This window comes from Citrus sinensis, chromosome 9 (genome assembly GCF_022201045.2).
Source record: "Citrus sinensis cultivar Valencia sweet orange chromosome 9, DVS_A1.0, whole genome shotgun sequence".
Lineage (NCBI taxonomy): Eukaryota > Viridiplantae > Streptophyta > Magnoliopsida > Sapindales > Rutaceae > Citrus > Citrus sinensis.
This window is the reverse complement of record NC_068564.1, coordinates 5981953-6005743: the sequence shown is the minus strand read 5'-3', so window position 1 is coordinate 6005743 and position 23791 is coordinate 5981953. Positions and strand designations below refer to the sequence as shown.

Sequence of the window (23791 nt, the reverse complement as noted above, 5' to 3'; positions counted from 1 at the left end):
GAAGAAATAATTCAGAAACAAATACTTTCAATCATAGTATTGACATTGAACATTAATTACCTATCCAATGTGATATATGACTAGACTAAAATGCTAAAAGAATTGCTAGATCAAAGGCAAATTATAGACCGTGTTGCCCCTCATGTCTATCATCTTACCACAAATTACATTAAAACTCCTTCCCACGAGTTTGTGTCTACTTAAGAAGATAATGTTAGGGTTGAGTTTATTGAAATCTCATCAAATAAAAGTTCAGCCCGAGGTTATGATAAGATAAACACTCCTTATGATGGCCCCAGTTTAAACACGAAGGAAAGACAATTATATTAAATATTAAGTATATTGGAAATGATTATGAATTTTGAAGAGATAGATGCATTTCCCTCAAAGAAAATAGAAATGTCCAAGGGAAAACCAGAAGTGATTCTTAAGGAATCTAAGGTATTAAAGTGTCTTTGTTACTATTGATTTTATATTTAGCATAATTATATGCTGTGACATTACCTCATAATATATGAATTTTAATTTTTTTAATTTATAAGAGGGTCTTGTGATGATACAATCAACAGCAAAGGGAAGGCATATTCAAACTTCTAAAGAAAAGAATGTCAATCTCAAGTCTGTCCAATCCTGATTCTTGGTTGGTCCATTTTTAGTTCCCACTCTATTTATTGAGGATGAAAAAAAGCTTATTCTTCACATTTTTTACAATAAGTGCGTTGAAATCTATGGTTTAGTAATAATGAAATGTTATTAACTAAATTGTTTCTAAGATAGAGAAAAATATGTTAATCTTGCTTTTATTCATTGTGATAATGTTGTTCTTTCATGGTGAAGGGATGATGTCGTACAGAATACAGCAGCATAACATGTAGTAGTATGTGCTCCCTCCTGCCTAGAGCATAGATTAATGGTGATGAAATACTTTATGTCTACTGTGTATAATATTTAGAACTGATTCAATACTAATGATGTCATTATTTTCAATTAGTATATATAAGAATATCTCTAAACTAATGTCCACACTTTGATCGCAATAGTTAAAAAAAAAAAATCAGATTATTACTATGTACGCATAATACAAGACTATTAAAGAGGCCCAAAAAGATATCACCTTTCCTCAGTATTGGTTCTTGCCATCATATTATTTTGTAAGATAACCAAAAATTATATATTTCTAATTCAATCATTATTCTTCAAATGAGATCATGTAGATTGTCAACTAACAAAATGTTTTGTATTCTTCTAATTTTTCCGCCTTAAATTTAAAGCAAGTTGTATTGGGTGACTCCAGTGATCTAAACTTTTATCGTCAAGCTTCTAGGTTCTAAGAGCGATACATGCCCCGATTGGAAACCTGTGAAAAGGTTTAGCACATAAAATGATTTTTTTTGTGAATTTTTTGTCATTTGTATTTTTATATAGTTCCTTGATTTATTTTTCATTTTACTAGCTTGATAACAAAACACTTTCATTTTCAACAAAAGAACACAATTGAGTTTTATTTTGTTACAGTAACTTGTAATGGCCATCTCCAAGTCTAAGTTAAATGAATCTGCTCATCTAGGAGGTTGTTTGTTATTTTTTTAGGTTGGTAATTTAAATTATGTCATTAAGGTTAGTTGATTACCATGCATAGGATGGCGCATTATTAATTGTCATATCAATGTGTGTGCATTTGATGCACTAATGTTGTGATTTGCCAAAATGTTTAGATATTTTACTTTCAAAACATTGAAAACTATTACAATAACTAGGGAGGTTTTTCTCAGCATTAACTTGGAATGACAAAGAGACAAAAAACAATGCAATGGCTAAAAAAACAAGATGATGATAATTATGACAATTATTTGGCATATTACATTCTACTTCCTGTTTATATTCCTTAATTTTATCTGCTTGATAAATGTTATTTTATAGTTATGTATTCATGTAACAAATCAATTTTGATTGGGTATAATTTTGTATAGCGCAGAAAAATTTTAGTTTTTTGCTTTCTTAGTGGATACCTAGTCTACTTCACAGTCAAAATTCTTCATCTTTAATATGTTTTTGAGTTTCTTATAGAAAAAAAAGATATTCATGTGAAAATTGAAATCATTAAGTTTACATGCCGATGATTATAGGTGCACATGTGCGCTTTTGAGGGTGTTAGACTGTCTGTTCAAGTACCTATTGACATGGTCGAGCTGGTTAAGCACATTACAAAGCAATTTGAATCTATACGGTTCTTGACAACGAGTTTTAACAGATTAATTAGTCTCGTTTTAAATTTAGTAACAGCGGTGAAGCAATTTCTTACCTAGAGTAATAAAGCAAGCTCTAAATCAAAACCAGTCCATCATGCTCCAACAAAAGAAAATATTGTACCACCACCAATAGTAACCTTTAAAATTAATGATGATAATCCAACAATTGATGATTTTTTCAGAGATATTGTGGATCCACCACATGATGTTCGCAAATAATCTTAGGAACATAATATCTGAAGATAGAAACCCCATTATAGTGGAGGCTTTTTTTAATGATGATGTTGGCTTGTCGGCTAATAGTGCACCAAATGAGGCTGATGCTAAAACAAATATGGAAGCATTGAATAATGATAAATCTATGCATGCACGTATTGCAGATAATTTAGTTAAGTGATATAGTATGGGTGTTTGACCACTTTTATTTCATTTTTTTATAACTTGGCGTTTTTGTCACAACTAATCTTGTAATGTATTCCTTCTGTAGGAGGGTAACATTACGGAATATATAAAACAACCAGTGTTTTCTTAGACAAGTCATAGTCTTCACCGTTTGATAGGGTGAGCAACATGTATGTTAAGCCTTCTTATTGGCTAGGTCCATATGTGGTAACATCGTCTATTACTGAATCTCAATTGTAAGTGGTTAACTATTTATTTGAGCACAGTCTTGATGAAAAGTAAGTATTGAATTATTAGTAAGTCATTGTAAATGTTTTTTCATTGTTATTAATTGAATTGAGCCATTTTGAATGCATTTATCTTTTCATGATTTTTTAGATATTGTTTTTAATGTTTCATTAACATTGTGTTTTATATTGTATGATGTAAGTGACAATATGTGCATAATGTTGGTTGTATAGACTAAATAGTGTATTAGATTAAATATTATATAATGGACTAATGGGGGCTCAATTGTTTGTAATACATGTTAACAGTGAACTCCTTGTGAGTATAAAGCACAACATGTGAGTCGTACTGTCATGTGCTTATTAAAGTCGACCAACTAGATTCACAACGATGTTAGTCTTGTTATGTATAAAACTTATTTCTAATTCGAAAACATATTAGTAAACGGTAGTTTTCAATATGATGTTTTGGTTGCTAACTATATACTTGACACTAGGTTATCAGCATGTATGCTAAGTACAAGACAATCGAAGAGCTACGAAATAACCTAATTGGACCACGGGTTTGGTTCTTATCTGTTTACTTCTTAGTAAGTTGTTTATTGTTAGTATTGATTTAGTGTTTGAAACAAAATTAAATATAGTTATATATCTTAAAAGATTTTAGTAGTAGTGAATTTCATAAGACGATAAATTATTAAAAAAAAAAGAATGTTTGGTTTAGCACTAGTGATGTCTTTTGTAGAACTCCGTATTACACTCAACATAAGTCAACCTAACTCCATTACATAAGGGAAGTGGCTGGGCTGATCGATTCATGTCAAACATGGAGACATGTGAGAAGGATTGCAATATGGTATTGATGGTTAAATTTTGTGTGAGCTTAAAAATGTTGTAGAATTTTTTTTAAATAATTCATAAAAAATTATAGATTTTCATACCAATACACGATGGTTCATCACATTGGTTTGTGCTCGTGATTAACATCCATTTTAATTCTGCTCAGATATGGGATTCACAACTTTAAAGTCAGCATAAGCATAAGATTACACAAAGTTGCCTGGCAGTGGTAAGTGATGTGAATTTGGAAACATTTTGTTCAGTTGTACATGTCCAAGCTCTGATAAATGATAAGCATTTATTTTGACTCAAACTAAATTGCTATGTTTTTTTATGGCTCAAGGCATTGGACCATGTACTTGGGGACGAAGGACAACGGATATATGGTTCAAATTTCATGTTTATTCAGTTCCAACTTGGTTGAAATTTTAATTTGCCACAACAACCCAACGACAATGACTGCGGTCTCTATGTCATGAGGTATATGGACAAATCACCCGCTATTGTGGACCATACCTACAAGGTAATTCATTAATGACATGTTTTGAAAAATATTTTATCTCATAATATGGCAAAATAAAAAGATTATTCATGCCCTGAAGTCCATGTTGTTGTATTGATAGTTAATCTTGTTATACATTTTACGAACAACATGACTCAAATAAAGAGCATTTCACAATAGCTCTATATTTAGCTTTATCATAGATGAATCATATTTGCAATATGATTGTAAAGCTAGCCAGTGACTACTATTTTCGAAAGATGGCTGAAATCTCAAACAAGCCTCTTACAGCAGGGAATATTAAATCCAACAGAGACAGGGTAAGTGATATTAATCTTTTATTTTATACAGGGAAAGTGTTATTTATTTTTTAAATATTTATTTATTTATTTATTTTTGAAAATGAACCATCAATCTAAATTAATGTTATTATTTCATAGAAGAAAATTTGTGTTATTATTTCTTTGGAAAAAAAAAGTGGTATGGTACAATTATATATTTGTACAAAAGCATACACGTGATCTAGTCATGTGTGAATTATTATTCAGCATTAATCGTACGGTTCAAAATAATGGGAAATGAATATTTATGCTTTTAGTTTCGATGTAAGTTTGTATAATATTACTCATGTTGAGAACATTAGATTTTATTATGTAATTTTATATATTAATCATATTGTCATTTTTTTGAACAGGTTACAAGCAACGCCTTACTCGAACGTGGATTGTATTTTTTTATTGTAAATGTTGGCTTTTGTAGTATTATACAATTATGTGCATATTTTGGGTAGATGCCAATTGGGTGGCAACAACATAATCTGTGAAATATTTTTTTAGGTGCGTTAGGGTAAAATGTTACGCTAGTACATGTAAATGTACATATTACATGGTTATAAATACATTTTTTGAAAGTTAATCTGCACAAAGATACAAACTTATTAAATAAGTTATTTGCATTAATCAGTAACAAAAAAAAAAGAAATTATTGAAATTATGGGAAAAAACATTTTCTTATGCATTTAATCACGCATAGAAGTAGTATTGCAAATTCAAAATAACTCGAAAGGTTGCATTGAATACATAAGGTTAAAAATGCTAATTCATTTGGTTGCGGGTGATAGATAAGCCTACAATCTGAGGGGCATACTGGGCAACATTGGGCGATAAATAGGCCTATCGCCCGACACCCAAATCTTTGGTTTTAGGTGAAATAAAAGAAACTTAGATTTTTTGCGATTTCTACTGTAAAGTGCTTGTAATATAGTTGTTAGCACAATTTTAACTCAAAAAAGCAACCTAAAGTAAAATAATTTTATGCAGCATTTTATCAAACATCTACTGTGCATTATATGTTTGCACTATTTTTTTAACATTGGTTTTTTTCTAAATTCACCTTATAAACTCCAATATCCTTAATGACTAAAAACAAACTTTACAACTTCACACAACTACCAATACAATCCCACAACAATACAATTACAATTCCAACATTACACAACTATCTAGTTCAATAAACAAAAATGCGTTAAAATGATATTTGAAATCGTCTCTAAAAATCATATGTCGATGACTAAGCTTAAGCCAAAATGCTTCTTTTGTTTGCTAGAGAGCTTGATGCAGATTATGAAAATAAAATTGAGTGAACCAAGTATGAAAGTTGTGAGTGTGGTTATTTTCCAAATTTTAACATAGCAAGTTTGTATTAGTATAACATTCTAAAACCATGAGTTGAAAAATATATGACAGATAATAAAAGCTTGGCAATATGGTAGTTTGTATCCTTACAATGTGTCTTATGTCGCATTGTGTCCCAAGTGGTATTAATTTTAACTGCAAATATGATAAAAAGAAAAGAAATGTTAATATAACAAGATATGTTGTTCTATAAAACATATAAGCATATGGTAAAATTAAAAAATGAAAGTGGAATAAGATTAATAAAAGTTACCTGACATTATAATGCCAACACACATGCCACTGGGGTGGTAAGCTGCTACCTCTATTGTTCAGTGATAAATCCTGTGAGGGAAAGGTAAAACCGCTAGAGCTTTGTTAATTATACCTATTCAAAAAAGGCAATACAAAGCTTTCATTATGGTCTACTTCTGTGCTGGCAGTGCCCATGGATATGTCATCACCCCATGTTGAAATGTCTAAGGTTGCAATCGTTGTCACAACCGTGGTATTAAAGGCATTTTCAGAAACAAAGTGAGTACAGAAACTTGCATTATTAGTGTCCAGATTACCCTTTATTCCACTATTTGACTATAAATTCACTTTGTATGGCCAAGTTGTTGACAAGTACTACAAAGACGTTTTTTAACAGATGCCTTGGTTGTTTTGGATGAACCTTTAGTCTTAATAATCAATGGATCCTTAATAATATCGACAAGTCTACCTTTAGCAGAAGCTCTAGGAATAGCATCAATGTCTAATACATCGTGAGCTCGCAACATCAGCCCACATATAACCTGAATGGCTTCATTGTAACTATCAACTGTCTTGGCTGCAAAGTGGATCAAGTTTCGACAAGCAATGGTTAAAGATCCAATGCAGGCAGCCTTATGCATGCTTGGCTTACTTGAAAGATATTGCAAATAAGACTATGCAATTTTGGCATCTTTTGTCCAACGAGGCAAAATCATACACTTGGGTATCTCAAATAAGTTTTCTGCCTTCATAACTAAGATGGCAAACAAATTCGGGTCGACCCAAGCCAGACCCTCACACATCAGGGCCTGGACAAGGGCCCAAGGAAAAAAAGCACGGGCCAGGCCTAGGCCCACTATTTTTTTTTAAAATAAATTCATAAATTAGAATAATAAAATTAAAATTGAAAAGTAATTTAAAAATAAAAAAAGAAAACTTAAATTCTTAACTTATAAATCAATGATGATTCAAAAAAACTAAAATTATGATACTAAATTCTCTCTTTTGTGTTAATTAATTAAAAGAACATTTGAATTAGAGAATCCAATATTAAAGAAAGGGAAAAGGACAAACACACTCCCAACGTTTAGGCAAAGGGACAAAAATCCCCTAACGTTTAAAAAAAGACATTTACACCTTAATTTATTATAATTTTACCATTATACCCTTCTAGCATATAAAAAAATTATTAGATTATCTAATTTGTCTATATATTGTTAATAAAATTATAAATAGACAAGTTGGATATTATAAAAAAAATTATAAATATACCTTCATTGCCCAATTCCTCTATTTAAATTTTTATCAATAACTAATTTTAAAAAAAATCTATACACCTAAAAAAATTGTTAATAAATTATAATTTTAAAAATAAAATTGGTTATTAATAACCAATTTTATTTAAACTTTAAACTTGTGTATTTAACAATTCTCCACATGTCAATCATTTAAACTTGTATATTTATAACTAATTTTCTATGTTATTTATTATGGTATTAATAACCAATTTTATTTTTAAAATTATAATTTATTTACAATTTTTTTTAAGTGTGTAGATGTCTTTTTTGAAAATTGGTTATTAATAAAAATTTAAATAGAAGAATGAGATAATGTTGGATATTATAAAAAAAATTATAAATATACCTTCATTGCCCAATTCCTCTATTTAAATTTTTATCAATAACTAATTTTAAAAAAAATCTATACACCTAAAAAAATTGTTAATAAATTATAATTTTAAAAATAAAATTGGTTATTAATAACCAATTTTATTTAAACTTTAAACTTGTGTATTTAACAATTCTCCACATGTCAATCATTTAAACTTGTATATTTATAACTAATTTTCTATGTTATTTATTATGGTATTAATAACCAATTTTATTTTTAAAATTATAATTTATTTACAATTTTTTTTAAGTGTGTAGATGTCTTTTTTGAAAATTGGTTATTAATAAAAATTTAAATAGAAGAATGAGATAATGAAGGTATATTTATAATTTTATTAACAATATATAGATAAATTGGATAATCTAATAATTTTTTTTTATATGTTAGAAGGGTATAATGGTAAAATTATAATAAATTAAGGTGTAAATGTCTTTTTTGAAACGTTAGGGGGGTTTTTGTCTCTTTGCCTAAACGTTGGGGATGTGTTTGTCCTTTTCCCTTAAAGAAAATTAAAGTTATGAACTTTTATTTACTTTATTTATTATTTTACTTTGAAATATTTATTTTTTTTAATTTATTTATGATTATAATAACTTATTAATCATTAATTTATTTCAAATTTACAATAATTTAAAAAAATTAAAAATAAATAAAGCCCGAGCCTGGCTCGGCCTAGGCCCTCTCGCTAAACTTAAAGTGGGCTTGGTCCTGGGCTTCCTGGGCTTGAAAAAGCCCGGCCTAAGCCCATTGTTTGTCATCCCTATTCATAACAGCAAAAGAGTGATTACACGGTATACCAAGGGACTGTATAAGATTGCATGTGCACACAAGCTTGGAATCTGCTTCATGAAAAACAACCCTCCAAGAACGATCCTCCAACTTGAATTTTTTTAATCACATATACTCGGAGACCAACATCTGACATACGATTAGAGATGTATAACAATCCATCGTCGCGGAGTTCTTTAAGAACACAATTGAATACTCTGCGAGTATATATTATTGCAGCTTGCTGCTCATAATGCTTCTGCAAATGGTGATCAAAATAAGCATTGTCTGCTCATCCTCAGCCTCCTTATAACGTAGTTGTGAAATCAAAAATTTCACTTGCATCACAAACTCAAATAACATAAGTTTGCCACCCACATATTGATTTATGTATGCATTCATAATCAGTTAAAAACCAGTTGTACTGGTACCATGCATGCCTTGTATGAGATCCAGCGCTGCATGGTAGGTTAACTCTTTATTATATTCTATAATTGAGCAAATCCATTATTGCCCACACTTATCACATAGAATCAAATGGTGGCAACAACCAAAGCCAATTGAGTTTCTTGTATGTATGTACATGTATGGGGAATCTCTATAATGGCAAAGCTTTTGTTAGAAATAATATAACAAACAACCAATAAATATAGGTCATTGATTTTGACATTTCTTAAATCCAATGGATGAGAACTATTTTAACGTAAAACCAAGTATAGGTGTGATAGTAATTTATGAAAATTTTATTTTTAATCACATATTTACTTTTTTTAAAATAAGTTCTCATTGATTTTATATAATTAAATAGTTTTGTTGTCCATCTCTTCTACATCTATTTTTAAACTTTATAGAGTTTTTACCATATTTTTACAAAGATCTAATTGATTATCATATTCATAAAGATTCACAAATTTTGAATGTCTTTTTGCACCTGTATTTATAATTTTTTGTCTCTCTTGAGACATAGACAAGATTTTTCTTCTAATGCACACACACACACACATATTCAATCTATTTTTTCAACCTAAACACGTACCATCAATTTTGTCATATAGATTTTGTAATCTAAATTTAGTATCCTAAATTATAATAGATATTATATGTGATAAATATGTTATGAATCTAATAAATTATTAGAAAGATGATACAATGAATTAATTATCGGAACCTCTAATAATTTCACAAAACATAAAAATCAATAAGTTACCACCTTCTAGCTATAAGAAAAAAAGGATTTTTCTATGGAAGATTTAAATCCTGTGATATGATCAATGATTTAGATATGGAGAAATAATCAATTAAATTGAATGTCACTATATTTATTAAATAAATTAGAAAACCCAAATTTATTTATAAATGATATAGAAAGTGTAAAAAAAATTAGAAATTAATAATTTCGATGAAGAAAATATTAAAAAATTAAAAAATTAAACAATTAAAAAATTAAGAGATCAATTGAGTAAATAATTTAATAAAGTTAAACAATTAATGAAAGATTTCAACATTGAAAATCATGATATATTAAAGTAAGAGATCATTAATATAATGAACAAAAACTCAATAGATATAAGATTATATAACTTAGAGATTCAATTAAGTAAAATAAAAAAAATTTTTGAGTAATTTAGTACTAAATTTGTTATAACTATAAAATGAAAAACTTAAAAAAAAATTGAAGTAATTGCAGTACAGATGCCTAGCTGCAGCTTGGGGTTGAAAGTAAAGCATTAGAACTTGTTGAACTTTTTAACAATTATCATATTTTCTAAGGATTTAAAACTTTATGGCTGTCACATATAGCCAATGAAACACAAGCTTTGCTCTCTATAATACATGACAAAGGAAACAGTGGGCAGAAAAGTTAAATTTTGTCCAGCCACTTCAATTTCCTTGACACGTGAACCAGTGCAAACTAAAATGTACGTATGTGTTTCCAACCTTTTCAAATTACAAGCCCCATACTGACATTCACTTCCGAACTCCAAAACAAAGCTAAACCACCTCCTATGCCCATTCTATCTACCCAGGTGGTAAAATGTGGAAATGTACCGGAATTTACGGTCATCCAGAAGCTGGTCAGAAACAGCACACATGGTGTTTACTGAAAAGGTTAGCAGACCATTTTCTTTATCCTTGGTGTTGCTTTGGTGACTTCAATGAAATCCTTTATTTACATGAGAAATTGCGGGGCAATGATAGAAATCTAAATGCAGTAACTGATTTTAGAGACACCATTCAGGCATGTAACTTGGTAGACATGGGTTATAAGGGTTACCAATTCACATGGTCGAATAGGAGGTTCGTGACAGGCTATGTAGAAGAAAGGTTGGATAGATTTCTCTGTAGCAATGATTGGAGCAAAAGTTTCCAGAACCTACCGGCATCACATTTGGCGAATTGGGTCTCAAATCACTGCCCAATCATGCTAGATATTAAAGAGAGAAGCAAGGAGATAAATTACAAGAGAAGATCTTTTCCGAGGGACCATTATGAAGACATATGGAGCTCATATGAGAATTGTCAAAATATAGTGCGGGAAGAATGGGAAACTTATGGGGACAGAAGTTGGGAGAATCCAGTGAACAATTTTCAGAGGGCGGCAAAAAATTCTCTATCCCAGCTCAAGATATGGAGCAATGTAGAGTTTGATGGCAAAAAAAAGAAGCAAGAGGACTTGATTGAGAATCTGCAGAATGCAAAGCATAATAGGGATCAATAAGTAGATGGTGGAGAAATCAGGAAGCTTGAAAAGCAAATCAACAACATGCTGATTGATGAAGAAGTGTACTGGCATCAAAGATCGAGAGCAGATTGGCTCAGGGAAGGAGACAAAAACACAGTTTTTTCACTCCAAAGCCTCGGTTAGGAGAAGAAAAAACAAAATATGGGGTATAGAGGACACTCATGGGAATTGGACAGATGATAAAGAAAAAGTTGAAAGGGAATTTTGCGATTATTTCCAGCAGCTCTTTACTTCCTCCAGGCCAAGTCACAGTCAGACTCAAGAAGCCCTTAAAGGAATGCCCCCAAAGGTAACTATGGAAATGCATACTCACCTGGAGGAACCCTTCACACTAGAAGAAATTGTAAATGCATTATCTCAAATGTGTCCTACAAAAGCTCCCGGACCGGATGGTTTACCTGCAGCTTTTTTCCAAAAACATTGGCAGGCTGTGGGCAGAGGGGTAGTCACAACATGCTTACACATTCTCAACAAGCAAAGTGATTTAGCTTCGCTCAACCATACTTATATTGCTTTAATACCTAACACTGAGAAACCAAAGAAAGTTACTGATTTTAGGCCTATTAGTCTATGCAATGTGGTGTATAGAATCATAGCTAAGGCAATAGCGAACAAGCTGAAACTAATTCTTCCCCAAATCATATCCCCAACTCAGAGCGCATTCATTCACAATAGACTCATTACAGATAATGTGATTATTGGTTATGAATGCCTCCACAAGATTAGACATAGCAAAGGAAGAAGAAATGGGTTAGTGGCTCTAAAATTGGATATAAGTAAGGCGTATGATAGAGTCGAGTGGAGCTTCCTAGATCAAATCATGGAAAAATTTAGTTTCTCGAATAAATGGAGGAGTCTGATTATGAGTTGCATAACCACTGCTCAATTTTCAGTCATTATTAACGGGACCCCCAAAGGCTTAATCCTTCTGGAAAAGGGACTAAGGCAAGGCTGCCCCCTCTCTTCGTATCTTTTCATCATGTATGCAGAGGCCTTTTCGAACTTACTGATCCAGGCTGAGAGGAAGCAGCAGATTAGAGGGCTGAGATTTGCAAAGGACGTTACGATATCCCACCTACTTTTCGCTGATGACAGCTTAGTCTTTACCAGAGCCTCAGAAGCAGAGTGTAAGAACTTAAAGGGGATTTTCGATTGCTATGCGAAGGCATCAGGGCAGATTTTTAATTATGAAAAGTCCTCAATGTTTCTCAGTGGCAAGATTACAAGTGGTCAGGCTGCAGCAATTAAAAACATTTTCCAGCTCAAAGTGGTGTCGAAATATGAAAAATATCTAGGCCTTCCATCTATGATAGGCAGAAGGAAATTGGGGTTCTTTAATGAGGTGAAGCTGAATGTGATAAGCAAGATTTCAGGCTGGCGTCATAAGATGTTCTCCAGCGGAGGAAAAGAAATACTCATCAAAGCAGTAGCACAGGCAGTACCGGCGTATGCTATGAGTGTTTTCAGACTTCCAAAGGGACTATGTGATGACATTCAAAAAGCCATTGCAAAGTTTTGGTAGGGATCAAGGGAAGATAGATACGGAATTCACTGGTCAAGATTGGACAAAATGAGCCAAGCAAAAAGTAGAGGAGGGCTGGGATTCAGAGATCTCACTAGCTTTAATCAAGCTTTGGTGGCTAAGCAGGCATGGAGATTGCTTCAACTTCCCAATTCGTTGCTGGCCAAAGCACTACAAGCAAAATACTATAAGCATTCTTCATTCTTGAATGCCATAGCGGGATCCAATCCATCTTTTATTTGGAAAAGCATTCTTTGGGGAAGGTAAGTGATTGACAAAGGAGCAAGATGAAGGGTAGGAAATGGAAGGAAAATCAGAACTTACAAAGATAATTGGTTACCTAGGCCAGACACTTTCAAACCAATATCACCACAAAAATTGCCAGCTGAAACTATGGTGGTTGAACTGATTGATGAAGAAAATCAATGGATCGTAAGCAAGCTGGAGCAAAACTTTCAACCCCAAGATATCGAAGCAATCCTGCAGATTCCACTCCCTAGAAACAAAAAAAAAAGATGAAGTGGTATGGCATTATGACAAAAGAGGAGAGTATTCAGTAAAGAGTGGTTATTAGATAGCTTTCAGGCTCAAGTTTCAAGATATGCCAAGTAGTTTAGAAAGCTGCTCCAGGCAATGGAATGTTTTATGGTCTTTAGAGCTGCCTGAGAAGATTAAGATTTTCATGTGGAGGGCAACAAAAAACATTTTACCAATGATTGAAAATCTATGGAAAATGAAGTGTCTGCCAGAGCCTACTTGTCCAAGATGCCATAAGAGTGTGGAAACTATAAGTCAAGCCCTGTTTGAATGTAAAGCAACAAGGAAGACCTAGAACTTAGCTCCATCCACTTTCAAGCATCAGAATGTTCTAGGTCAAGACATTTTCAGCTATGTCCAGAATCTTTGCAGTAACTTCAGGAGAAATGAAGCTGAGCTTATGATTATGTATTGCTGGGCTATCTGGTATGTTAGGAATAAGTTGATCTTTGAAAGAAAGAAGATAGAGCCAATGATCCCAGCAGCAAAAGCAGAATCAGTGTTGGAAGCTTACCAAAGAGTGAGAAAAACAGGAACACTCCATATTAGCAATGCTAGAGAGGAAAGCCAGCAGAGATGGTCACCCTCCTCCCAAAATGTGCTCAAGCTTAAAGTAGATGCAACAACAAGCAGCAAGGATCAAAAGGTTGGCTTGGGAGCAGTCTTGCATGACTCAAATGGCAGAGTAGTAGCAGCAGGCATCAAACAAGCCTCTTTCAGGAAGGATGTCAGTTTTGCAGAAGCTGAAGCTATCCAATGGGGTCTCCAGATTGTAAAAGAAACAGCTGCAGCAAGCTTGATTGTAGAGACTGATTACAAATATGTGGCTGAGCTAGTCAACAACACAAAGGGCAGCAGGTCTGAGATTTTCTGGATAATTTTGGAAATCCAAACCCAGAAACGAGAGTTCCAAAATTATGTGGCTGAGCTGCAGCAAGCTTGATTGTAGAGACTGATTACAAATATGTGGCTGAGCTAGTCAACAACACAAAGGGCAGCAGGTCTGAGATTTTCTGGATAATTTTGGAAATCCAAACCCAGAAACGAGAGTTCCAAAGGATCCATTTTAATTTTGTACCAAGGTTTTGTAATGCTCATGCCCATTCCTTAGCTAAACATGCTTTAAGGAAAGATACAACAGCTGTCTGGTTAGATATATTACCAGTAGAAGTGTAGAATGTATTTAACTGTGTTGTTTAGTCAGTAATAAAAGGTTTACTTTCTCTTCAAAAAAAAAATTACAAGCCCCATAAAATCAAGAATATATCTTTTTATTTTATGTATTTTATGCACTGCATCTCCTTCAATAACTGATGCCTTTAATCTATAGAAGCAAAATAACACAAGATGATGTTACCATTTAAATGAATTACCCGAAGAAACCCAATAACTCTCTTTCTATCGATTTTAAAATGCAAATGCACTAAATTAGAAAGGGAAAATTGGTTGGGGCTTGCTGGTCAATAAAAATAGCTACTGGGTACAGGTTCTCTGCTCGAAGTATGGCTTTGATCCTACGGATGATGCAACTTCTATGCCTACAAAATATGGCTCATATTTATGGAAGGCTATTGGTCGGGTTTGGCCATAGGTATTGCATGGGCTGCGATGGAATGTGGGGAATGGTACGCGAATTCGATTCTGGCAGGACGCTTCGGTTGCGGATGTTGGTCCGCTCGTTAATCTTGCGATGGCACCTATTCCTGAAGCTATTTTACATGATTGGGTGGCTGATGCCATTAATTCTGATGGTTCATGGAACTGGAGCCGATTTCGGTTTCTTTTCCCTCATAATGCAGTGCTAATGATTGCAGCTATTAAGCCTCCTACCCCGAATAGTAATGCTGATAAGTTTTATTGGGGTTCATCAAATTCGGGAATGTTCACGGCTAAAACAGCTTATAACTTGATTCTTGGAAACGTTGTTCAGGATGAGGAGGTGAGATGGAAGAGTATTTGGAAATGGCGAGGACCTCATAGAATCCGGACGTTCCTTTGGCTTGCTGCTAAGGAAAGAATTAAATGCAAAGCCGAGCTTTATAGAAGACATATTGGGGTGGATACGATATGCATGCGGTGTGGTTGTGCTGTAGAGGATACGGTTCATGCACTTCGCGATTGTGTGGCATCTGGGAGAATCTGGAATATGTTGTTAGCAGGTCGTGAGCATGATTATTTCTTCAACTTGCCAATCCGAGATTGGATTTTTGCCAATATTCAAGGTACGGGTCTTCATGCTAGCACCCGGGAATGGAGTTGCGTATTCGGGGTAGCCATCTGGTGTATATGGATTGGAAGGAATCAGTTGCTTTTTGAAGGTAAAGTTGTGAATGAGGACAGCATGGTTCGGGATATCAGGGTGCGAGCTGAGGAGATAATTCATACCTTTGATACTTTTCAAAGTGATCGCAGGCTGAGAGTTCAAAACATGTTTGGTTGGTTTCCTCCTCGGTGGCCGTATTATAAGCTAAACTCTGATGGTGCCAGGAAGAGATCCAGTTTGGCGGAAGCAGATGGTTTGATTAACGATGCTACTGGTAGACGGCATGATGGTTTCTGCATGAATATTAGAATTTGCTATATAACAATTGCAGAGCTTTGGGGTTTGTACCAGGGGCTGGTCTTGGCTTGGCAAATGGGTAAAAGATTGTTGGTGGTTGAGATTGATAGCCTTTGTGTTACTCAGTTGCTTAACAGGAAACGCTTTAATGCTACCTTGCCCCTCGTCAATGATATTCTTGGTCTTCTTTCCCGTGATTGGCAGGTGTCTGTGCACTACATTTATCGTGAAGCTAATTTCGCGGCGGACTTCTTGGCTAGTCATGCCCTTACTCTCCCTCTTGGCCTTCATCTTCCCCGAGACTTGGTTACATAATGATTGTTTAGGGACTGCGTTCCCTCATATTGTTAAACCTTAGCTTTCTCTGAGGTTCTTTGTTTAACAAAAAGAACGGGGAAAGAAAACACACACACAAACTCTAACGCAATAAAAAAAAACTCAAAAAAAAAAAAAAAAAAAGTCTTTTAATACATTTTTATTTTATTAAAATGAAGACACTGTCTTCTTCTTCTTCTTATTAAAGTCTATAAAAGTCCATAAAAGAACAAATCCATTCGGATTTTATCAGGACATTCGTTTCTGGGAATGTAATGCTGCCGCGATACAAATCTCACAGGTAGAAAACTTTTTAAGAGAAAGAATGAAAGAAACAAAAAGAAAAACAAAATCAAATGTACAGAGTCCTCCTATATGTGTAAAAGAACTAGATACAGATAGGCACGTTAATTAAGGAATTAGGCAAGTCGTCTAGTTCCATAATCTCAAGAAAGTAGAATATTTGAACCCTTCCGCCATCAGTGATCTTTTTGTATCAAGTTTCCTATGAAGTTATGGCTATACATTATGTTTTCACAAACATTCTTGTGGTATGCCGAAGTCTTTCTTCTGATGAACAAGTTCTCTCCTCCAAGGGTCATTATGTAACTTATAGTGCAAAATCTGAAATACAAGGATCATTGTCAGGGATCAGTCAAATATGCAACAGAAACTCGAACACATGGGAAAAAAGATAAACATGCTCGATGATCTCTGTTTCAGTATAGAAGTCATATGATCAATCAAAAACTCCACCAGGTATTTAATGATAATTTATAATTTTCTTTGTTAATACATGAACAGCTTAGTGTTTAGCTCCATCGGAAAGCACAAATCTAATTTCTTTTACTCAAGACCAAACCACAAACCTGAGCGAAGCCTCAGCTTTTCAGGACAGTTTACCGAACCTTCCATATTCATGACTACCAAGTTTTAACATCTTCTCATCCAAAAATGATTAAAATTAATTATCCTTTTCAAGAATGATTGAATCGAACATTGCCAGGAATGCAAGAAAAATTATGTTGATTAAAAAAGAGTTTCCTGTTTGTCGTATGAGGAAAATACCTGTATCAATGTGGTGAAGACATCATCTTCCCTTAATTTCAAGAATTCAACTGCCCAGTCATTCATGCGGCCAAACGTAGCATTTTGTCTCTTAGCTTCAAGTAAAATAGAATCACGGTACAAGAACCTTTGCCAGACTTTCTGTACATTTGCCAACCTAAACTGTATTTCGGTCTCATTCAATCCCTGCAGAATGTAACACAACCAGCTAGTTAACACTACCAACTTTCAACTAGGAGTTTCTGGATGTTAATTTATTGAAAAATGCATAACGGTAAATACCCGAAGAATGTTTATCAAATTTGGGATTTCATCTTCACTTATGCGGACGACAAAGCTTTCATAGTTGAGCACATTCTCATAGGGCAGAAAAATCCCATCCTAAACATGAGGAAACATGAAAATGCACAATTGCCATTCAAGTTGTTACATCAAAATATAAGGAAGCACAACAAAGCGTACAAGATATCTCCAGCTCTGGACACAAGGTAGTTGAGAATATAAACTTGCACTGCATATTAACTATAGTCAGCTATCATCAATTCTAAACTTGTTTCTAATTTTCAGGCTACCGTTTTGGCAAAGAAGTAAGAAGCTGCTTATCACTACCTGAATGACAACAGGAATGCATCCTTGCAAAATACTATCTTCCATCCGACCACTCCAACCATCTCCAGGCAATACCCCACAAAAAACAGAACTAGATAAATCCTCGTGATAGTTTTCAGAACGCAGTGAAGTAACGATTACATCTTCTGCATGCTGCTTCCCAAGCTTTCCTTCCTTGTTAGGGCTTGATCCATACTCTTCAGCCAACTTCTGTCTAATACCCATGCTGTACCTGCATACATATCACAGAAATAACTAACAGATCCTTGGTAAGACATAATCTGCACACTAGCCATTAGGAAATTGCAAATCAGCCTGACGAGTGTCGCTGTCACATCATTCCCAAACAGTTCATTAAGCATGGAGGAGAAAGGCTATCATTGATTTTAAATTTTCAAAATTTTCTCAAAATTTCAGGCATCGGAAAAGTTGAGATGGTAAAAAGCTGCTTAGTTGAACTTACGAAGATTCTGGTCGTCCATTGGGGTAAGCAGATCCTAGATTTCCATTGAAGTAGAACAGTGTCTTCCGCTTCTCTCTGGGACTGAAAATAAAGTTGTTTCATCTTAGCTTTCATGCTTTGAACTGTCTACATTATTTGTGCAGCAATTAAAAAAAAAAATCTGAAAATGGTTAACATTATTAGCAACAATCAGAAGTCATTTACCTAGCCCACAGTTTGGATCTCAAGACAAAGGCATCAGGAGCCTTCCAAGCAGGAAGCACAAGATCCTTCTCAGGGTCAAAGCATGAATGGTTTCCTCTTCTACTAGAAGAAATCCTATCCCAGTTGTCAGCCCAGTACGCAGTTGTCGAGTGATTATGCTTTGAATTTGTATTACCCCAGTGAACTAACATCATGCTGTTCCATATCTCCTTCGGGGCATAGCAAGCACCTTCATCCCATGAAAAAAACTGCCTTCAGATATAAAGATGGCATTATTAGCACGCAACGAAATGATTAAATATCAGCAAAAAATATAGAGCATTCTTTCTCCAGAATTTTCCACGCTGGCAAATATTTGAAAACCCTTAATACAACGTACCCAAATATGATCTCGTCCTGAAGTACGGTTCCAATAAGGATAATGCTCAATAATATGCTCGTATGCCTTCTTGTAAAATTCCAGAGTAAGAGAACTCCTCAAGCCCCTGTGTTCCTGAAATCATTAAATAACTTCTGCACTTAACCAATATGAACTTGTGTAAGAGTTAAGAAAACCAAAATATAACCCCAACTTACCTCTAGATGCCCAAAAACATTTGCATGCGATCTAGATACAATATTGCCACTGTTAAGAAGCTTTTGAAGCAACTACATCAATCGCCCTAGACCCCTAGTTTAGCTCTTTTCCAGAAGAACTGATTGAGAGGACACAACCTCAAGGTGGTCCGATCAGGTTTGACGTAAACATAGATACTAAAATAGGTTACGGATGAAACTCTTTTAGGAAGTATTCTTTTAGTTACTAATGCGAGTTGCTTTTCATTTACATTAAACGTCCTCTATTGAGAAGAAATGTAACTTCCTCATACCTAGAAACTTCGATATAAATCATTTGAAAATTCATTTAAAGCAACACCTCTTTTTCCTACTTCTAACTTGAAAAACAAAACATTGAATCCATTTCTTCTTTTGATGGATGAGACACCAGTAAAATTTGAATTCATGAGATCTCCCACCTCTAAGAAAATATAGCCAGTAGAGATATATATGAGTTCATTGGTAATCCTATCCACTTATACAAACTTTTGATAAATTACCATCATAATTTTGTAATATCAATACCTTCCTCAATCGAATAGAAGCTCAATTTTCCCTCAACCAAACTTATTGCCGGGTAAAAGTTAATCAATTGTGTGTGAGAAATATCATATCCTAACATTAAGACAACGAACCTGGTTTCTTCTAATAGAAGTATATATTTTCCATTTATTAACAAAATGTCCTGTAGGTAGCATCCTCTCAAAATGCTAAGAGAACTTCACAAAACTCTGGAAAACTCGTCAGCAAATTTGCATAAGGATGAGCTATTTGTCAAGACGAGAAATATATAGATGAAATAGGTGGGTTCCCAAGATAGTCAACCATAAGTTAGATTGCAGTGTAGGAACGTATTCACATACAGACATATCCACACAGAAACATAAAGGCCACACAGACAAATAAAGGCATTCAATCATTCATTGTCTTTCAAGGAGCAACCTTGGAAAGAAAAGAGATATTCACACACGTATTACAGCCCTAAAAATCATACCTGCGCACTCAAGTGGGGTGCATCATCAGCCCGAGTTATGATACATGAATCAAGGACGGGAACAAAGAAAAAATCAGCTTCTTCACCATTTAGCGTTCGATGTGGACTAGCTAAAATACTTTCATAGAATGCCATCTGCAAATGATTAGCACCGCAAGAAAAAAAAATAATGATAAATTTTCAATGCTGTATACATTGACTTAATATCAGTCTCATTTTAAATCAATACCTGGGAGCCATAAAGCATATCTGTCCATAATGTTTCATTCTTTTCATTATAAATTCTGTTTACACACTCTAACTTATAGTGCCTCCCCTGCAATATGCAAAAAATTATAATCACGATAAGTTAGACATAGGCATGTAAAATATTGTTGATTCTGAAAGAAATGACAAATTAAAAAGATACACCCATTCTAACCTCAAGGAGTAGACTGTTGAACTCTGGGGGCAAATCATAAACATAAAGAAGAGGTCTTTTCTTTTTCACCACAGCATTAAGATTGACAAGATTCCCTGTTATATTTGCATTAATGGGAATATCAATGTGAGCTGGTCGAAGCCATTGAGGCCATTCGCTCATAGATGACATAACAGATGGAATACTGCAGTCTACCCCGTACCAGCCACTGTCACACTGAAGACAAACACTAAATTTGGTTAAGACAACAGAATGCATCAAGATAAAACTGACGGTAGTTTGAAAGAAAATCAACTGTCATAAAAATAAGCAGTTAAATCAGCTTTGGGCAGGAATCGAGTATGCCGAAGTTCTCTATGAAGCTCAATCTTATGAGCATCACATATTCACAGATTCTCAGGTTTTTCTCTATTATTGCCAATGAATTAAAAAAGATGGCATACCATTTTCATCCTTTCTTTATGGTTTTACAGACAAAAATAAAGCAGTTACCTGGCAAAATCCACCACGGCAATGTCCATGCCCAGAGCATTGATTAACACAAGTGGATGACACAGGTACCTCACAGAACTGCCCCAAGAGACCGTCATATTTACAATCACATTCTTCCTTAAACTGCACCTTTAGAGCATATGCTTCCTTTGGGTCAATGTTACACCAACCTGGCTTGCTACCATTCGTTGTGAAAATATTATCCAGGTCAGCTTTTGCCCAATTAGTCAATTTGGGAGCACCAGGTTGAGAAGGTAAGCTGAAACAGACTTTGGCACTTTAAAACACTGCTTTGGGAAATTAATTATACTGAAAGTCTAAAAGTAACCAAAATTAGGAGTCTGAATGTGCTCACTTCACTTGAAAGCCACAGGCCTCAGCAACAGGACGATTTGGATACTTAGTTCCTTCTCCACAGAAACACATTGCTCTTGTTGTATCACAGTGAGTAGGACAAATTGAAACAACCCAACGCCCATATGGTAGCTCTGGTGTTTTAGGGAAATTGCACTGGAAGTGAATTCTCTCAGAGCATCCTTTTCCTGCTTTGCCAGTAGATATAATTAACAAGTGACTATTGTGAACGATTTATTTTTTCTTGCAGGCTTGTATATTAGCATTGTCTATGTTTTTATTGAAACTCTGATCATTTAAATGTTACTGACCGCCAAATTCTAAAAGAAAATTCATCTATTTTCTTTAATCTATATTGACCAAAGCTTTGTCAGAAAGTTCACTCATTGGGCTAATAGGAATTTGCAACCATAGTGATGAACTACATGGATGATTCTAAATCATCATTTGTCACTAAAACATTGACAAATAAGATGGAGGAATTTAATATTTTATTTATATATGAAACAGAAAAGTATACATAAACAATAATAAGTATTCCAAAAATCAACTTCACAAGTACAATCCATTTTTAGGTTTTAATTATCCAATTGGCATGCAAACTATTTTTCAAGATCATTACATTGGATCTTAAAAATAGCTGTTGTGATACAAAAATGAATGCGACCATTAAAGCCCATCAAATACATATTCTAATACTTATTGCAATTTTTCTTTTTGCTGAAAAATCATTTATTAAATAAATACCAATGATTAGTGATGGTTCCATTGTTAAGGTCTCAGTTCACACTGACAGCTAAAAATCCTAGTAAGCGAAGAGGTAAAATAAAACGCTAACCTCTAAATCCATGAAAGCATCGACATTGTCCCAATTCATGATTACAAACTCCTTGACCACTGCAATCACTTTTGCAGCTCTTGCCACCTATCATCTGAGAACAAACTGATTGACTAAGAACAAATAACCTTTCAAAAAATAACAAAAAAAAAAAAAAAAAACTAAGATCAAATAGAACTACCAGAATGGAATAGAGGCCAAGACAACCTTAACATGTAACTACTTGAAAGATACAGTTCTTTTGTATAAAAAAAATTTTAAAAATGCTAAATAAAGAAGCTTCAATCTGATCTCAAAAGCTGATTAAATCAACCAAAATATGTGTGCACATTATAACAGAGATTTTTCCCTTGGATACTAAATTGAATGAAGTCGAAAAAAGTCAACTCTAAGAAAATGAATAAATACTATTGAACCATTTTGATTTAGTACCTCCACAAGGTCGACTTCCTTAGCTACCGAATCACAACCAGAAAGCCAGCGTCCGATCTCAGCTTTCCAAGGTGCATTACGATAAACCACAGCATTGTGCAAGTCAGCTGGAAACCTATGATCTAAGTTGAGCTGTGGAGGCGAATTTTCCCAAACACGGTTGGTCACCCTTTCAGCAGACTCCTTAATTGGAACACAAGAGTTCTGAATTTGTTGTCGAGCAGTAAAGTAATCGAAAGAAGGCACCAACGGAAACAGGAATAGATGAACGACTGAAACCAGTGTTAATACAGAAGCAACGGTAGCTACTAAAGTCCATGAAAATCTCCATTTCTCAATTGAAATCATCCTCTCAATAGCCTCTGTCACAAGAAAATAAGTAAATACTTGTCATTCTCTCCTTCTTTGACTCCTCAACCTCCATATAAGCGCAATCAAATAAATAAATAAATATTTCATGAAAATTGTTAACGCAAATAATCTATCACAATTCACAAACACAACACAATCAATAGTCACCATGAATTGTATATAATTAAGTGCAATATTTAGTTTCCTTGCCTTATTATCTTACAATGTTACTCATGAATTCGTAGCTCAAATACAAAACTTACCTCTTCAAAGTCTCCGATTTGGGAAACGACACCGTATCTATCAGAATTATTCCGGAAACAAAAACGGAGAGTGGTGAGCGATATTAGTCGAAATTGAATGAGTTTGATATAAGCAAGTCTTGGTCAAGGAAGAGCGTTGACTAACCTTTCACCAGATCTGCGAGTGCGGATGCGAGTGCATTTTTAGAAATTTAAAAATGCGAATGAGAATTGAATTAAGTCAATGATGAAATGAGCAGAGCGAGAGAGTTGACGGAGACAGACAAACAGAGAGAGTTTGTTAGGCAGAGCTAATTAATCATGAGCTCAGCGACTAAACTGAATTAAGATTATTATTATTCAATTAAGTTAATGATTAAAGGAGCAGAGCAAGAGAGAGAGAAGCCGCCAAGTTAGCACACGCTGGGCGGCCAGGGGAAGTTCAGTTTGAAACTTTTGTCT

General features: G+C 34.1%; 1 protein-coding gene across 2 annotated transcripts; it reads right to left on the bottom strand.

Annotated features, from left to right (window-relative positions):
- Nucleotides 1-16407: 16407 nt before the first annotated feature.
- On the bottom strand, nucleotides 16408-23785 carry LOC102626477 (uncharacterized). 2 transcript variants are annotated; one of them, XM_006493838.4, is made up of 16 exons: nucleotides 23496-23782; nucleotides 23351-23387; nucleotides 22737-23098; nucleotides 22305-22398; nucleotides 21468-21654; nucleotides 21113-21371; nucleotides 20621-20836; nucleotides 20429-20515; nucleotides 20200-20334; nucleotides 18988-19101; nucleotides 18609-18856; nucleotides 18405-18485; nucleotides 17942-18173; nucleotides 17615-17713; nucleotides 17333-17518; nucleotides 16408-16888 (listed from the first exon to the last, which is right to left on the bottom strand). In XM_006493838.4, exons 3-16 carry the CDS (start codon nucleotides 23082-23084, stop codon nucleotides 16799-16801), a joined length of 2376 nt encoding a protein of 791 aa, XP_006493901.2. In that variant the 5' UTR covers nucleotides 23085-23098; nucleotides 23351-23387; nucleotides 23496-23782; the 3' UTR covers nucleotides 16408-16798. The 2 variants fall into 2 exon arrangements, with proteins under 2 accessions (XP_006493901.2, XP_052290396.1); XM_052434436.1 differs by lacking the exons at nucleotides 16408-16888; nucleotides 17333-17518 and having other exon boundaries at nucleotides 17711-17843; nucleotides 23496-23785.
- Nucleotides 23786-23791: the final 6 nt, after the last annotated feature.